The sequence below is a fragment of the Spodoptera frugiperda genome, chromosome 20 (assembly GCF_023101765.2).
Source record: "Spodoptera frugiperda isolate SF20-4 chromosome 20, AGI-APGP_CSIRO_Sfru_2.0, whole genome shotgun sequence".
Taxonomy (NCBI): domain Eukaryota; kingdom Metazoa; phylum Arthropoda; class Insecta; order Lepidoptera; family Noctuidae; genus Spodoptera; species Spodoptera frugiperda.
Window position 1 is genome coordinate 5,248,908 of NC_064231.1, and position 18,302 is coordinate 5,267,209.

At 36.2% G+C, this 18,302-nt stretch overlaps 1 protein-coding gene across 1 annotated transcript in view; it reads right to left on the reverse strand.

The window, feature by feature from the left end:
* Nucleotides 1–306: 306 nt before the first annotated feature.
* Nucleotides 307–18,302, reverse strand: part of LOC118280583 (pickpocket protein 28-like) — a 34,190-nt gene continuing 16,194 nt past the window's right edge. The window contains exons 9-11 of the mRNA XM_050701510.1: nt 17,907–18,030; nt 10,788–10,894; nt 307–473 (exon numbers count right to left, since the gene is read on the reverse strand). Of these exons, the coding sequence (XP_050557467.1) occupies nt 307–473; nt 10,788–10,894; nt 17,907–18,030 (398 nt within the window). The remainder of the gene's footprint in view (nt 474–10,787; nt 10,895–17,906; nt 18,031–18,302) is intronic.

Here is an 18,302-nt window from a genome sequence, read left to right on the forward strand (position 1 = left end):
CGGCAGCCAGTTGTCCAGCCACCGCACCAACCGAGCAGTCACCTAAAGTATACCTACTTTTTTCCACAAAACAATAGTAGTAGGCTACAATATGGGGTACTTCATGAAGGGAGTAAATATGTTTCTTAAAGGTTGGCACAGCGGCAGCGCATGTAATACACCAAGTCTTGCAAGCGTTTATAGGCCACGATAACTACGTACCATAAAACGGCCGTGTGCTTTCTTGCCACCGTCCTGGTATAAAATAAAAAATTAAATTGAACAAAAATGAAGCAAACTTTAAATCAAACAGTTGTAGGTGATTAATCAAACAACCACTATGTACATTGTATTAATTTTATTTCTCTTGGTAATCACAATCGTAATGATCCGCAATACAACAGTTATTATAAAGGAAATGAACAGATATGTTATTTCGACGAGACTTATTATAGATCCGCCGAAACTCAGGGAGAACACACCTCCGTAGGTAGCTGAAAAAAAAGATAATTAATTTTTAATCTCTGAATCCCATGCTCTAAACGTTATAATTACTCCAATCTCCAATAAATTTCCGACTTTATTATACAAAACGATAAAGTTGAAAGTCTATTACAGAAGCTTTTAAAACTGATGCATGTTGATGTGCTAATACACACACATACATAAAATATGGGATTCGAAATTATTATTTCACATTTCAACAACGTTCTACTTTTAAAAGTTTAAATAAAACGTTCAGACTATCGAGTCCAAACCAAAAAAGATTTTATATTTTGTATTTTTTGAATAATGTTCGATAAGAGTTGTAACAACAGATACAAATTTAAATAAAATGTTTAATCTCGCTTAACACATTTTAATCTGACAGAACGATATGTACCATTAGTCATGTACCTACTGACAAAATGGTTTTAACATTAAATAAGGATAATGGTACATGGTAACAAAATAAAAATAAAACAAGGCCAGTTCATTGCTCCATTATTAAATAAAAATACAAAACACATTAGATACTCGTAGAAGTATAATTAATATTAAAACTGACAGTTAAATTAAAGGCAAAGTCGTATGTACCCATGTCATTTGCAATTTAAGTCGTACAAATAAAGTATTATCCAGTAATTAGTGAGACTACACGCGATTAAAATGTCGCACGACTCGTACTACGATTTAGTTTTTAGGTCAGCATGACTTTGTACAACGAACAGACAAATTGTAATTAATTTTCCAATCCATTTAACTTTACGATTGAGGTAGATGGGATGGAAACTTACATAGTTATACAAATACTAAGTAATATATATAGTAAATATGTACTTCTTGATATAGTAAGGAAATAGGTAACTAAATCATTGATTGGTGAACTTAATGATCCGTGCGAGGTAATGGAAGGGAATCGGAACGTTCATGGGTTTCCAAAATGTATATTTGTGCTTCTCAAGGGAAACGTTATGTAATGTACATATGTACTTACGCTACGTGTATGTTCAATTTTGTTCCTTATTCGTTTGGTAAATCTACATATTTTCTATTTAAAACTACTAATAATGTTAATTACGAGGCTGGCATTAGGAGGATAGATCAAGGGCTTGATATAGAAGACAGTTCTCCTAAAAACGGCACGCAATGTGATGATGTTTCTGTCTCTGGAGCCCTAACTGCCGGTAGCTTGGACCATGCTCCCGCTACTGGTCGGCTCCTATTTTTAAATATTATTTATTTTGCATTACATAAGTAGTAGGTATCTAAAAATGTAATTATACTACTCTGTACAAAAACTTAATACTACTCTGTAATCAAAGAGCCCAAAGCCAAAGCAAGCTAAGTAGTTCTAGTCATACTTTGAAAATTACTAGACTAACAAGTCCAGTAAAATAATTTATTTCGAGTACAAAATATGACAGAGGACTTAAACTAAGAAGACTAAATAAGACTGACCTAATATGAAATGAGATTCAAATTGTAAGGCTTCACAAGGAATAATGTCGCTTTTCCTCAAAATTCTAATGAAGTGCGCGCTGCGGCACAAAAGCACCCATCTATATATTTTTATTCTTAAAAAATCATTGCCCTACTCTAGGATTTTCTCCTGTGTCGTAGATGCGTTTACAAACATAAAAGTTCACATACACATGACACGCAGACCAGAAACAACAATTTGTGGATCACATATCTTATTTGGCTATTGATTCCGTTTCACGTTGCGGGGCAGCCAGTTGCCCAGCCACCGCACCAACCGTGCAGTCAAAACTACTATCTACTAATGTATATTATGAGTAGCAATTGATATTATGTGCAAGAACTAATCAAAACTTCTACTCTTTTACCTTCGGAGGGAATCCTTCAAAAACATTCAGTGTTTATGATAAAACTTCTAAGGTTGGTTTTATCTCACTGAAGCCTTATATAGGGTGACTGGTAATTAGTGAACGATACTTAAACACGTGATTGTACTCATGATTACAAACAACTTTCCCAAAGAAACTTTTTTGTATACTCATTAACTTATATTTTTTTACGTGCTTTCGCATGGTCAGCTATTAGCTTCGAGGCGCCCGCTCCCGCGTTATTGGAAGACTAGTAGGTATTTTGTAACTTTACGCGCGCGTGCTAATGAAATTTTGTTGTTTTGTTATTGTGATAAAAATAAAAGTCGTTCACTAATGACCAGTCACCCTGTATATAAACAGAAGCAATGCCAACACATTACAGTAGGATATGGTTAAACTGGTGTGTTGGATATCTTATAACATAGCAGCTTTGCGGTTTCGAATAAGAAAAATACGTACTCATATCTGAATTGTTTCGTCATGCAACTTTTAACACGTCATTCAATTTTCTTTGAGAGATTTCTAACCTTAACACAAAAGAATAAAGTAGAAAATCTGTTCAATCATTGAACTTTGCTAATACTGCAACCTTGTACCTATTTAAAACATAACTATGTATGTATCTACGGATGTGGCCCCCAATTTGTTCAGCTGGGGCGCGAATTAATGGACTAAACAATTCCGGGAACGGTTGAGTGACGGCGGTTCGTGCCACTAATTATGTTAGTCCTATATAGATGCACAATGTACGGGGAATATTAATTGTTAACAAAATAATTATTTCAAAATATTAATTTGTCTTCGTTAATGGAACCACCCAAAACATAAATGTGAAAGGCTGCCAAGTTCGATAATATTGGAATGCTTCGCCTATAAAAGAAGTGAGATCTAAATAAGTACCAAGTTCCATACACAGACCTCAGTTAAAAATGATGTAACTTGGCAAGTTTTCTTGTACATAGAAAGTTAAACAAACTTGGCAAGTTTTCACACACTTTGTTATAAACCTACTAAACGCAATGAGTCAAGTATATAATTTTCTATTAAAACTTGCCAAGTTATATCATTTTTAACTGAGGTCTGTGTATGGAACTTGGTACTTATTTAGATCTCACTTCTTTTATAGGCGAAGCATTCCAATATTATCGAACTTGGCAGCCTTTCACATTTATGTTTTGGGTGGGATTTCATTTATTTTTGTAAGGTTTATTTTCTTTTTTTTTATTTTACTTTACTTTGACTAAATACAAACCTTCGTAACGAATTTTAGGTCGGTACGACCATTGGAAGATATAGATAATTTTTTTGTTTTAGTTCCTTAGGGGTATGAATTTACACCTTCATTATTTTTAAAACCGACTCACACTTGGCCATTTTCAGATTTTTTCCTTTACCTTGACCTAAAGACCTACCTCCATGCCAAATTTCAAGTCAATACGACCATTGGAAGTGGTCTAGGTTTTTGATGAGTGAGTCAGTCACTGAGTGTATAGTAAAAATAGCGATTTTCTTACGTCAATATCTCAAGACCTACAATAGGTATTTTAATGAAATTTTGTATTTTAGATAAGTAAGTAGATCTCGACAGATACTCGGAAATTTCATATGCGTAGATAAAATAGATATTTCGAGTTATAGGTGGGTCGAACTTGGCCCGAAATAGTTCGTGTAATATAACCCACGGAATTGTGTCGGTTTTTTTGCTCGAACTTGGCAGGACACACGCCGTGTGTCTAGATAGATTGAAAAGGACATCGGGCGTTTTTTACCCGATTTTTTAAAAGTCGCGAACATAAACCAAAATATTTTTAAATGATAGTGTTTGCAATCATATTTAATATTGTGTAGTTATTTTGATTCACAATAATGGGAAAATGGAAATAATTAGTAAAATGAAAATGATATTTTAAGTTGACTATTTTTCCTAATTACTAAACGACCGCTCAGTAAGTTAAAATATCACTCCGTGGTATTTTTATAAACCCAATCAGACTAAATCCGTCAAGTTGATGTGCATATTTCGTTCTCACTCTCGCCCATAGTCTTAAAACTGGTATTATGTTGCGCTCGCGCAGGTAGCTAGCTTATCTTACTACATCGCAGTCCTTCGTCATCATCATCGCAGTCCTTCGCCAAAAGTTAAGAGAAAAATATGTTGTTTTAATTATTTTTGATTCCCTTTTTCCTCTTCAATTATTGCCCAAAAACATTTATAAATATTTTTTAAATGTCCAATTTCTCCTTATTGCCACGACCCACAGATATGGAAACTATACCATTGTGAAGTAGATTTAATTGCCTATCCACCGTACCTAATTTTATTTTTGTTCGCCGTAGGTAAGTGTCCCATACAAAAATGCCCGATGTTCTTTGGGATTAATAATTTGATTATAATGTTATGGGCTTAATCACGTATTTGTGTGACGAGGAACTGGACTAGGTTCAAGCCACGCTAGAGGCTTACATTCATGAGTAGCATTCCGCGACATAAGACGATTGTTGCGCTGCTTAATAATATTATATTTGGCATTACTATGCGTTCTACAAAAAAAAAAAGTAAACGAAAAAGGGTGACAAACAGTCACTTTTTGCAACTGCAATATATAGCTATAAAATCTACTATCTGAGAGTCCGAAAAAGATATTTCATTAGTACTACTTTTTTAGGTTTAAAAACTGATTGATAGTTCAAACACTGGCCAGTTTCGACCCGGGCGACGGTTAATCAAGTAGACAATTTAGTTTTTGTGCTAGGACACATCGCGCGTCGGAGCGTTGATCCGAATTTATTTGAGATTGGTCAGACTAGGTACTACATTTTCTTCTAGGTACAAAGATTTTCTTCGATTTTGTTTTCACACGTTTCTATAAAAAGTGATCGTAGTGTTCATTTTTATTGGGTTTTGATGGGATACATGTTAATTACAGGTTATTGAACGATTTTATTCAGCTCGTTCCGTTTGTTTGTTTGGGTTTTTAGTAATTAGAATTTTAACCCCTTCCTGAAGACATTTGATTCACCCACATCGATATGTTGATTGGTGGAATGGAACTTATTAAAACCGTTTAACATAATGTTCTATGTTACGTTGCGCCCTTTAAAAAATCCCGCAAGTAAGAAAACTGCCACTATATTAGCAGTAGTTAGTATACATCTGTTTGATCTTACATGCTTTCAACATCATACATTCATGGCGATATGGACGCGAACTGGTAGGTTAGGACGCAAGCGATTTACTCACATATTACATCACAAGCGTTGTCGTGTTAATATCAACTATAAACTCATTATAGAACTTGTCAAACTTAGTTCGAGGTTCATATGAAGATAATCTCTTCTTCGAAGCTGCCATCTATTGATTACTGGTGACAGGGTACCTCAGGGTAATCTAAGTGGACCTAAGTCATTAGGTTAAGGTCTCTTCTTAGGTCGCCTTGACTTTCAATACTGGCATGGGTAGTATATAGTAATTATTCTTTCCAATCTTCGAAAAGGTGTCAAAAATGATCTATCAGACGGCTCGCTCGCCTCTCACCCCAAAAACAAGTTTACTGGAGCTACATAAACCTAAACAGTATTGTGCACCTAGTTTCCATGTTTTAAATACGGACGTACATCGACTGATTAAAGAATTTCACAATATTAATTAATAAACTCAAAATTGTACAAAAATGTTTTGTTTACATCAAAAAGCTTATTGAAGTCACAGGTATTTTAATGACGTAAATGTATTTGTATACCTGACACAGCGGGTGGCGAATAATTACATAATTATAATAATAATACAACTCGTTTCCACTCGTCTGAATGTCGGCGCTGTCGCAGCAGAAATCTCGTTTGCTTGGGGAATTTTGCTAATTTAAAGGAGTTGAATTAAAATCTTAAGACTCCAAAGGAAGTGTGCGAGGATAAATAGAAAATGAGTTACGTGTTTGTTTATATAATCACGGTGGATATATGTTTAGCAACAGAAGTTTTTGTAGCTGATATAATGATGGAACGAAGGAAACGAAAATTTTAATGTTGTTTTTTCAGACTGCGTGATTCGATACAGTTAAAAAGTATATTTGAGCTTAACATCTATTAAAGTGCGGGTCTGCGAGCGAAGTGCAAGGGTAGCTCGCCACTCGATTAGAAACAGAGTCGTACCTCAAAGAGACATCAGACCACCACAGATGGGGTCCAGTAGGACTGATCTCTGATCTGATCTGATCTGATTTACCGGGTTCCTGCTTCAAACAGGAGAAGATACAGAGTGTTTTTAAGTTAGTAAGAGTCTGATACTTCCTCTCGCCTCATCCAAGGTGGGAGAAGTCATTGTATGATAAAAAAGCACCTATTCAATATGCTAAAAAGCACCTATTCAACATAAGTATTAGTACTATCTAAGACAAAACCGCAATAAAAGTCTCTTCACCCGAGCGAAGGTTTATTTAAATCAGAAACAAACGATAGCGCGCCGTGCCACGTAATATATACCATCATCTTGTTGGTAAATGTAAATGCTGCTCCGGGGAACAGTCAGGGAATGTCACATGAGAAGCGTGAGGTCTCATTACCATAGTATGATCGACGAGTTAATGCTATCAAAGTTATACAGGGCTGACATGTGTGACCTTGAAAATTGTGTTGGTATATGTGACGGTGTAGTTACACCATCGTATCATATACACGGTGTAACAAAAAGGGGGTATACATATCAAGTGCACGGTTTCTAGACAACATAACAAACTACATATGTTTTTATGGAACGAAGTTATGAATTTTTCCAATACATAAAATTCCAGATACCGAACATCAAAATTAGGTAGAAACAGGTACTAGGCGACCAGATTTACAGAAGAAACGTTTCGTATTTAGCGAGTGACCCCTGTAGTGTTGTGATATGTTTGTATGATGATTTAAAATCAAGGACCATTCGACACCAAGTATTTGGTACCAATTTTTTTAAACGTATTTTAAGCTGAAACTTTGTGTAGAGATTCTATTGAACCTGTATTCTTCAGTGCTTCTTGATGGATATGGGTATTTTGTTACACGCTGTATAGGCAACTGCCTAATGATGTAATCGTATACGAGTATTTTGATTTTGTAAGTCTTTGTAGCGTGCGAGTTAGGAAATGTGTTGTATGTTATCCAAATTTTTAGTTTATTTTTATAGCGTGACGCCTTTTATCCCTGAAAGGATTAGGCAGAGGTGCACATTTTACCACGTAATGCCACTGTACGATGCACATTTTTCACAATTTATGTGGTAAGTCCCACGTAATAAGTGGTGAGCTTATTACCATACACCGGGCACATTTCCAGGCTCCGTGCTATTACTGAGAAATTTTCGAAAACTGAAAAAAGCCCAGCAATACTTCGCCCGACCCGGGAATCGAAGCCGAGACCCCTTGTCCGGCAGTTGCACTTACAATCACTCGGCCCACGAGGCAGTCAATGATTCTATGCATACTAATTATATTTTGTTTTAACTTGCTTCTGTTTTTAAGTAAACATCAAACAATCCATACCTGGTAATTAACCAGGAATTGAATTGAATTCTATTTGACGTCAAAAACATTTTATTTAGTCAATTATTTCTTAATTATAATATTTTTTAGAATTTAATATAAAACATTTTTAAGTATGACATTGTTTACGGTGACTAAGTGGTATGACTTGAAGATATACGTGTAATCTGGTTATATTCAAAGAGTTATTTCATTTATTAGGAACAATTTTTTTCCGAGAATTCTGTATTCCCGGGCATTCAATCCACGTGTCGATCAATACAGTAACAAAAATTCCAGAAAATTGGAACAAAAAATGTTTTTCTTGTTTTTGAAATAACACGAAAGAGTTTTTTCAGGGCGAGGCCAATATTTTCTACACAATTTCCGCGAACCAAAGTTAATGAACTGCTTTAAAACAGTCTAAGAATTATGATTGACGTCAATATTACAACCTCTTTATAAACATTCAGCTTCTGGACTCTATTTTAATTACCTACCACGGTATAATAATTAATAAACAAAGAGTTAATTTAATTTAAGCATTCCCTAGAGTTTATGTTCAAGAATTTAAGAGCGATGAGTAATTATGAAGGATTTGAGTTGTTTTCACAATAATAGTGATTGATCTGGTAATTAGTAAACAGTGTTGTTTGGTTGAACAACTAATTACGACTAACGCTCTGATTAACAATTTGGAAATAAGCCTATCAGATGTCGTGTTTCTGGGTAACTGGGCACATTGTCAACAGATCTCTCTGTGAACATTTACTGATTTTGCGGTCGAAAACCCAAATTGCACTTTGGTTTAGCTAGTGTACAAAACACATGCTCAAATAACCTGTTCTAGGTATTTAAATACTGCGGACTGCCTAGCGGATTACCGGGGTTTCGGCTCGAAAAGCAGGAGTAGGAACGGGGTGGTTTTTAATCAGTAAGAGTCTGACATTTTCTCTCACCTCGCCCAAGGCGAGAGAAGTGATTGAATGATGTTCCCCGCTCAAAAAAAAATCAAAAAATAAATATTAGTATATTTGTGTCACAAATATTTCATACTGAAAACATTTAGACACTAGTAGATTAACAAAAATATTTCGCTCACTGCTTCACGTGTATGGTATTAGTAGGATTTGTTTGAACAATGAATATTTTATTTTTTCCTGGCCGTAGTCCAAATGGGATTTCGCATAATATGTGGGTTGGAGTTGGCATAGTCTCCTATGAGGATTGAGTCTTAGTACTGAATCATATAAAGCCTAGACCACACACATTGCTATGACATGCTCAATTTGAACCTTAGATAGATGTAGGTAGATATATTTTGTGTATTAGGTATGAACTTGTCTTGTACTAAGTAAGAAACCATGTAGGCGCTTTGAGGATCTAATATTTGGTATAGACACAATGTTCAATTGTCCTCATTTATTAATAGCCTTTTTCTAGATAACAATAAATGAAATTCAACTAATTGTACCTAATACAAGTATTCTAGGGATTTTAATACCCTTAAAAAGGACAATGAACTACGACTTACTTGTTTTCCTATAAATATTCTTTCAAACAATGGGCGACAAAGAGATCATTTACCACCGAATTTCCGTCTCTTTGTAATCCTTAAGTTTTTTTGTGAACCTTTTACTGAGAACAAGACCAATAAATAATAAATGCCGGCTCTAGTGTTGGTATTCTAAGATTTTGTTCACTTATTTGGTAACTGACGCCACGATCCGAATTCCAGACGAACTTCTACGAATTTTATAAAACCTCCAACTTTGTAGGACTTCTCAAAAAGTAGGTTTATTTATCAAGTAAGTACAAAGAGACTTTGGCACTACTTTTGTAGCTCTTGATTCTTTGGTTTTAAAGGAGTTCAGTTATAAAGTGAGTTCTAAGTTTTTGGGTATTCGAAGGAACTTTATTCATTTACTGTATTTATATTTCAGAAGTATTTATTACTACATCCGTACCTTAGTACGAGTTTGCTTTACGTTGAACGAGATCGAAACAAGAGCGCGTTCGGCGCTCTGATTGGCCGTTGCGAATTAACCAACCAATCAGAGCGTCGAACGCGTTCTCGTATTGATCTCGTTAAACGTAAAACAACGTACTAAACGCTCTATTCTTATATTAATTAGGTGAACGTTTGCTTCGTCTTCCAATCAGCAGCGATGATGAGGCCGATATGAAGACTTCCAGTTACCTTTTGTACTTCTTGGAACACAGATTCTGACCTCTTTTGACTTTATCAAAAGAAACTATAGTACAAATGTATTACACAGAACGGTATTGACACGAAAAAATTACTTGAGGAAATTAAAGGGGCCTATTTAAGGAAGATAGATCTAACTGCTTACAAATAAAAGGCATTGTGCTCGAATATCAAAACAATGCTGGATACACAATTAGTAGAATTAATCAATTAATTATTATGTTATCGGCTTACTATTTGTTTGACGAGGAACTGTTGGCGATTGTTTGGCGATTGTCGTGCTGCTACTGCCTGCAATCGCCGCGTCGTGTGTCGCAGAATGCTGCTCATGAATATGAGCCTCTAGCATGGCTTGAACTAGTCGAGTTCCTCGTCAAACAAATACGTGAGTAAGCCGATAACATAATTATTAATTTAGTATGTTTTTAAACTGACATGGTCACTAACACTATTATTAGAACTTATGACGGGATATTTACCATGTTTATTCATTTTGGTGAGTTTCCGATATTTCGGCACTGTTGCAAGCGCCATGATCACGGATTAACTGGAGTAAATGCGGGTGGGTGTTTACGAGCAGACAAATCGGTCTACCCGCTTTCTCGTTCGTTTTTTGCTGACACCGGTAATACCACTACCATTGTCGGAAACAGTATCGGAAACTCACCAAAATGAATAAACATGGTAAATATCCCGTCATAAGTTCTAATAATTAATTTAGTATGTCTCACGAAAGTTACAATAGAATTAATCAAGTAATAACAAACATACCAATAAAGTAGCTCAGGTCTATGAGCAGTGTCAACTTGTAACAGTTGCAGTTTGACTTGCTGAAGTACACCTGGAGAGCTGCCAGCTCGCTTATGTTTCTACCGGCGCTGAAAGAGGAAGACAGATTAAGACTTAAGATGTGGTTGAGCAATTTCGTAGTTTTTTTTTTAAACTTTGCCCCACCTTAGGATTTTCTCCTGTGTCGTGGGTGCGTTTACAAACATACAAGTTCACATGCACATGACACCCAGACCCGCAACAACAATTTGTGGATCACACAAAGAGTTGCTCCGTGCGGGAATCGAACCCGCTACCCGTTGCGCGGCAGCCAGTTGCCTAGCCACCGCACCAACCGTGCAGTCTAAGTTACCATGGTTTAGTGACTAAATACCGTACCCAGAGATATATAATGATTACTTAAACTATTCCTTAGTATTGATTTTGTTCCGAAAACAATTGCTAAGGATTGGGTTAAATAACCATTAAATGACTCTGAGTACGGCGGTAAGATCTTTTATAATTAGTGAGAACAGACAGATAAGATAGATAAACATTGTAAAAATGTATTCATTGGTTATTTCAATATTACAAACAGACACTCCAATTGTATTTAAAAGTTTATAATATGTCTTTACATATTATTATAAACTTTACATCTATCTCTTTAGATGTATGGCAATCACTAACTTTTTCATTCAATTGATCCGTACTCCTGAAAGGAGATCCACGCGAGATACAATGTATTTTCTATCTTGTCTTAAACGTATACCCTGCCGGTAGGAATAATTAATAAATAACAAGTCTAGGGAATCGATCCTACACACATATTGTTTCAGTTGTTCTAAGACCTTTGCTAAAATAACCGTACGATGTAACATTTACTTATCTAAGACCACTTAACTTGAACTTTATCGCTCACCTTTTACCTAACTTAAATAGTTCTGTTATAGTAGTTACTTGGCGGTGTATCCTCCGTGGGGGTTATAGAGGTCTATAATGTAAGAAAGTGGATATTGGTTAGTTACTATAGAACTGCAGGGTTTGTATTACGTGTTTACATTCGCATAATTATTATTGTAATGAAGTGTCGCAAAGCGGCGGTTAGGCTCTGGCCTCTAACCTAGGACACTGTACTCAACCTTTAATAAATATATTTCTATGTTTAAGTTTGACGTTTTATCATTTATCTTCACCACCTGTAGGTACCAAAGCTAACTTACAGAACTGAATATTTCGGATTTATATTTAGGATTTTTTTACAAGTAAATTATTGTAATATAATATAACGATTAGTGATTGTCTACAAATTACAGTATAAATGAGCAATTTTGTTTAGTTATTTCCAGGAGTTTTATTGTGATGAAATATAGTTTAGAGACACCTGTTTCAAATAATTCTTTGTTTATTAAGCAATAATACAACTTATTACATTTAGGGAATATAATTTAAAATCGCTTGAAGTTTGAGATATCATTCTTTGAGCGCCCAGACCATTTAGTATAATTTCCTTAAATTTCTATTCAAAGTATGAAATTGGTTCACTCTTTGACATTTGGAGCGTACTCATTTTGAAAATAATAACTTTTTTATGTACTACGAGGCATTTAGTTTATCATTTTGTACTGGTTTACGAAAAGAGAAATAACGAGTTTTATGGGTCAAAATGCATATTTATAATTTTCAAAATACTTATATAATCTTATTTTATAATTTTAAGAAATAAAATTTAATATTCAATATCAATTTCAAAATTAAATGACGAACACTAAGACTTGAAATGTTTGCAACTATGTAGTTTATAGCACCAAGCAAGCAACCAATAAACTCTCAATTAATTGCGGATATTGAGCCAAGGAAACTCACGAACAACGCTTGCGGGTTGTTTACGAAAACTTCAACTTATATCTTGTTTTGACGTACAAACTTTAGTATCAATAACCTGTCAGAATACAATTTAAAACTTACAGTTTAGTAATAAAGTTTAAAATCGTCAGCTAACTTACACTTGTACCTAATAATTTCACCTAAATTTGATGATCTGTCCCCAAGGTAAAAAGCTAGTCCCGAAGCTGCGGATTACCTAGCGGGTTCCCGGCGCTCCGGTTCGAAGAGCAGGAGTAAGAACGGGTTGATTTATAGTCACTATGATTCTGACACTCCCTCTCGCCTCACCCTAGGCGGGAGAAGCTATTGGATGAAATCCCCCCTTGAAAAAAAAAAAACGTATAAAGCTCGTAGAGTCAAAGGGAATATAAAAGTTTATATACTAGTATGGGCTGCCATCGCACGATCTCCGGAGAGGCGGCCAACCTCCTTGCCGGACTCCCGCCGTGGGATTTGGAGGCGAAGGTGCTCGCGCGCGTCTTTAGTTTGCGCGCTGACGCGCGTCGCCGGGGCGAAACTCCACTGCCGCGCCAGAATGCGTGGCGGGATGAGCTCCGGCGCGATCTCATGGCGGAATGGCAGCAGCGACTGTCGCAACCAAAATTGCAGCGGTAAGTCCCCTCTTTAAAGTGTGGCTAGAGAGGCGCCACGGCGTCCTCACCTACCGCCTGACGCAGGTGCTTACCGGACATGGGAGCTTTGGTAGGTTCCTGTTTCTGGTTGGGCGGGAGGAATGCGAGCACCGCCCGGAGGACACGGTGGAGCATACGGTCGTGGAATGCCCTGCATGGGCTGAGCACCGCCGTGTCCTCAGGGATGAGGTCGGCGACGACGACCTTTCGCGTCCGGCACTGACTCAGACCATGGTGCGGAGCGAAGGGGACTGGGATGCCGTCTCCTCCTTCTGCGAAGCAGTCATGCTAGCTAAGGAGGAGGCGGGGGCGTGAGAAAACGAACTTCACGCCCCAGCCGTCGCGAGAGACACTCCGGGTGTCGGGGATCGCGCGACGATCTCAGGCCACCGTAAGTGCGGGTCTGCGGACGGTGAGCAAGGGTAGCTCGCCGCCCGACCAGAACCAGACCCGTGCGTGCGGCGCGTCGCGTTCTGCGCGCGCCTCAAAGAGCCATCAGACCACCACAGATGGGGCCCAGTAGGGCTGATGCCTAATCCGGAGCTGCGGACTACCTAGCGGGTTTACCGGGGATCCGGCTCGAAGGGCAGGAGTAGGAACGGGGTGGTTCAGTAAGAGTCTGACACTCCCTCTCGCCTCGCCCAAGGCGGGAGAAGTCATTGGATGATTTTCCACCCTCATTGCGTAAAAAAAAAAAAAAGTATGGGCTGCCCGATGAATAATCCCTCTGTGACTCGAAACTAGAAGAACTTCGCCCATTATTGTACGTGAGTATACCGTGGTTTTTAGTTAATATAGGAATGACATACTTTGGTGTAGTTTATTGTATGGTGAGCAATCACCGCCGCCCATGGACACTTGAAACACCAGAGGAGTTACAAGTGCGTTGCCGGCTTTTTGGTGGTTAGGAATTTAAGGGTTGTTGTTCGGGAATCGGGGATTGGGAAGGGGGGAATTGGGCCTCCGGTAACCTTATTCACACAACGAAATATAACGCAAGCGTTATTTCACGTCGGTTTTCTGTGAGGTGTGTGTAGTGATATACTTCCTTGCTTCTTGTGTATGGTATATGGTAACAAGATTTGCTTCATTAATATTCAATTATTTGTCATATCAATACAAATTTAAAAGGCGACTCTTATCCTTCCATTTCGAATTCTTAGTATCCTTTGAAAACAAATTCTCGACTATGAATAATATTAAATGAAATGAAATGGAAATGTTTCTGAGAAACTTAATACATCTTTTTATTTGAGTTGGTGAAGCGTGGGAGTGTTTGAGTACCTACTATGTAATCCAAACGCGAATATAAAAATGTCTATCTATCTATCTAGAATTGGGATTATTGTCTAGATTTTCCAGAATAAACATAAGCTTACTTAGCTTTTGTGTCGTCAACGTCATATTAGTATTTGTGGTTATTAATAATAATTAATTTAGTGTTCGATATATTTTTTTATCATTATTCGTTTACAAACAAGCGATTGCCGGGCAAGGGTTTCGGGTTTGATTCCCAGGTGTGGTGCAAGTGGTGAAAAGTGGATGTACCTTATACAGTAGGATTACGTGCCGTAATATGTATCTCTGCCTACCCCTTCAGGGATGATACTCGTTTACAAAATAATATAAAGACATTATAGCTTCTATCTTGTGCAAGGATAACAACACATCTGTTACCATACACAAAAATGATTTCAAAAAAATGTAATAAAATGCTGCTAATATTGTAATAATGACAAACCAAGTGGTTCATAGCGTAAACAAAAAAAAATCCATATTCTAGGTATGATCACCTAGTTTGGTGGGAAGATCCTCTTTTATCCGAATTTAGGGGACATCACATCTTGTTCCCGGTATATTGTAAGTATGTAGTATGTATAGGACCTTTAATGAAGGAAATGTAGTGTCATAATAGGCATGTTTCCTACTAGTCAAATACAATACTTTTTCGAGACGTCAAACAACGATATTTTCTATGTATGAACTTTGTGTGAAATATCTATTATGACGCCATAAGTTTTTAACGTCAAAACAGACTTATTTCTAGAAATTTAGCTAGAAAAAATTGAATCGAATCAAATTTATGAATGAGAGCGTGATTATTTTTGAATATTTTATTGTATTGAATTGAATTTTATTTTTGATCCAGTCGTCATCCCTATTATTTACCCGAAATACATAACTTGGAACGAGCACCTTGCTTTACTGACAGACAAACTGACAGACAATTCAATTTAAACTTTTAAAAGTGCCTAATTAAGGATTAATTAAAATAAATAAACTTTGACTGTCAAAGTCAAACTGTAAGTGACATATTTTATAATAACTATCGTGAGACGTACTAAATTAATTAACTAAAAACAACAGTTTACTCTCGTAAATATACTGAGAAAAGCTCTACTAGTTTCGAATCATAGAAGGAGTCTTCAAACGCTGCTCATGATGAAGAGTATCTCTATGACATTTTATATTTAATTAATGTAAGAGACTCGTGATGATCACATGTTTCATGTACACAAAAAGTGTTTTTCCTGTAAATTCACTTACCGTTCATTATACGTAGAAAAGGATAATATTGAATTTGGAAATTCGCTAAAAGGTTCTTCATCTAATGTTTCCAAGCAGACGTGGAGCGTCAATTATTGTACGAAACACCAATTTAAAAGTTTGCTAGAGGCAGTAAAGGCTTTGTTTTAAAATTAAATGAATATTAATGTACAATGTTTTGATCCGGGTCGGGTATCATTTTCGAAAAACTGAAATGTTTATTCTAAAAGGATTTCATAAGTTAATTCTAATTCTAGGTACTAATCTAGTCATTTATCAATTTTAAAGGACATCTTGACAGTTAGTTTAATTACGATATTTAACTGATCAATAAATTTTATTGCATCGGAACGTCACGCCTTTTATCCCCAAAGGGGTAGGTAGAGGTGCAAATTACGGCATGTAATGTCACTGTACAATGTACACCCACTTTTCACCGTTTGTGTTATAAGTCTCATGTAATAGGGGATGAGCCTATTGCCATAAACTAGACATAATTCCAGACTCCGTGCTACTACTGAGAACTTTTCGAAACAACGAAAAAAGACCGAACCGGGTCGGAAAAAAGACCAACCCAGCAACAGAACCCGAGACCTCCTGTCCGGTAGTTGCACTTGCGACCACTTGACCAACGAGGCAGTCACTGAAGTTTAACGAATTAGCATACTATTGACTTTTATTGTGCTAATGTAACACGGAGTAATGTAACTTTTTTAAAAAGCGGAGTAAATAATTCATAACTTGGTAAAAGCTAGTTTTGGTAAAATGTCTACCAATTTTTGTTAAATTAATTCTTTCCTTATTTAAGTTTCTTATATAGAATCTTCACCAGTAGGTACATAACATTGGCCGCTTATACAAAAATATTATTAAACTTCCCTACCAATAATTAAAAGTTGTAAAACTCAATAATTGGCTCACTAGGCTTACCGGTTTCTTTTTTAAATTGTGTAGAAAATATTTTTTATTTGCTACCAACTAATAATGAGCTGTACTTCAAATAATACGGGAACTACACTGTACAGCTATTGTGAGCTATTTCCAACTTTTACCAAATCATTGAACTTTTATGATATAAGTACCGTACCTATATAAGTATTTGTTTATTATTAACTAGCTTTCTGCCCACGGCTTTGCTAGCGTGATCAACCATAATAAAAAATACACGCCTAAAGCTATTAAGTATATCATAACCTATACTATATTATAAGCCTAAACTTGTCAAAAAATCTTCTGTACCCTTAGTATGAGTTTGTTTTACGTCGAATGAAAACGAAACGAGAGCGCGTTCGGTGCTTTAATTGGCGAATGAACCAACCAATCAGAGCGCCGAATGCGCTCTCGTTTCGATTTCGTTAAACATAAAACAAACTCATACTAACCCTGATGCTGATTCTGATTGCTTTTGAGTTTATCACTTTCTATGATGAGACCAAACTTAAATTTGGTGGCCGCAACTTAAACTTTAAGAAAAAGTTGTCAGGCATATGTTTATTTTATTATCTTTATATTAACTAGTAACTTGAGTTTACCTAAATATATTATTTAAATTTGATATTGATACCTTTCTAGTTTATAGCCTACGAAGTTGGAGAACAATAGAACTCTTAAGTTTTGTACGGCAAATATTTTTATTACAGAATTTCGCTTTAGGCTTAAGGCAAATTATTGAAAAATTTGGTAAAGAAAGAAAAAAGATAGCACTGAAAACTTCAGGAATTTACATGGCTTTGTTCCTTTACTAGGAGAAGTAAATACTGATCACTTACCATACTGCACTAAAACATTAGAATTTCAGGTTCAATATCTAACATTAGCCTTTAGTTTATTAACATTAGATTAGATTAGTGGGTATATTTAGGTGTAGAATAAAAAATCTACATTAATGGAAACTGACAGATGGCTGTACAATTCGACTGTTTAGTTAAAATTGCAAGGTGAAATCGAAGGTGTGTACATCTTAACTGTACAGTCCAACTGTAAAGTTAAAACTGAAAGTGTACAGCAGATAGCCTGCATTAAACATATGACTTGTAAGATATTGTTAGATACGTACGTGACTTCCTCAGGAAAGTTGTCAGACAAGAACGGAGTCAGATCACTAGTGGCAGTGTACTTCTTGTCTCGGCACTCCATGTAGCAAATAGGGTCACACTGCATCTCCTTCGTAGATTTATGTACTGCAACAAAATTATATTATATGTACTGTATGGTAAAGGCGAATAAGCACCACTCCTAATCTTACCATGACTGTTGTACGGCCTGATCTAGGAATTACACATTTCAAAGAAACATAGGGGCTTACTCTTGAATCCAATTCCGATCAATCAACATTGATATAAAAGAAGGTACATTTGCAGGCCGAAAATATATTGTATAATCGTATAGCTCGTGTCTGTAGTAGCTAGCTATTCTATAATATATGGCTCGACATATTAATATACATTTTTTT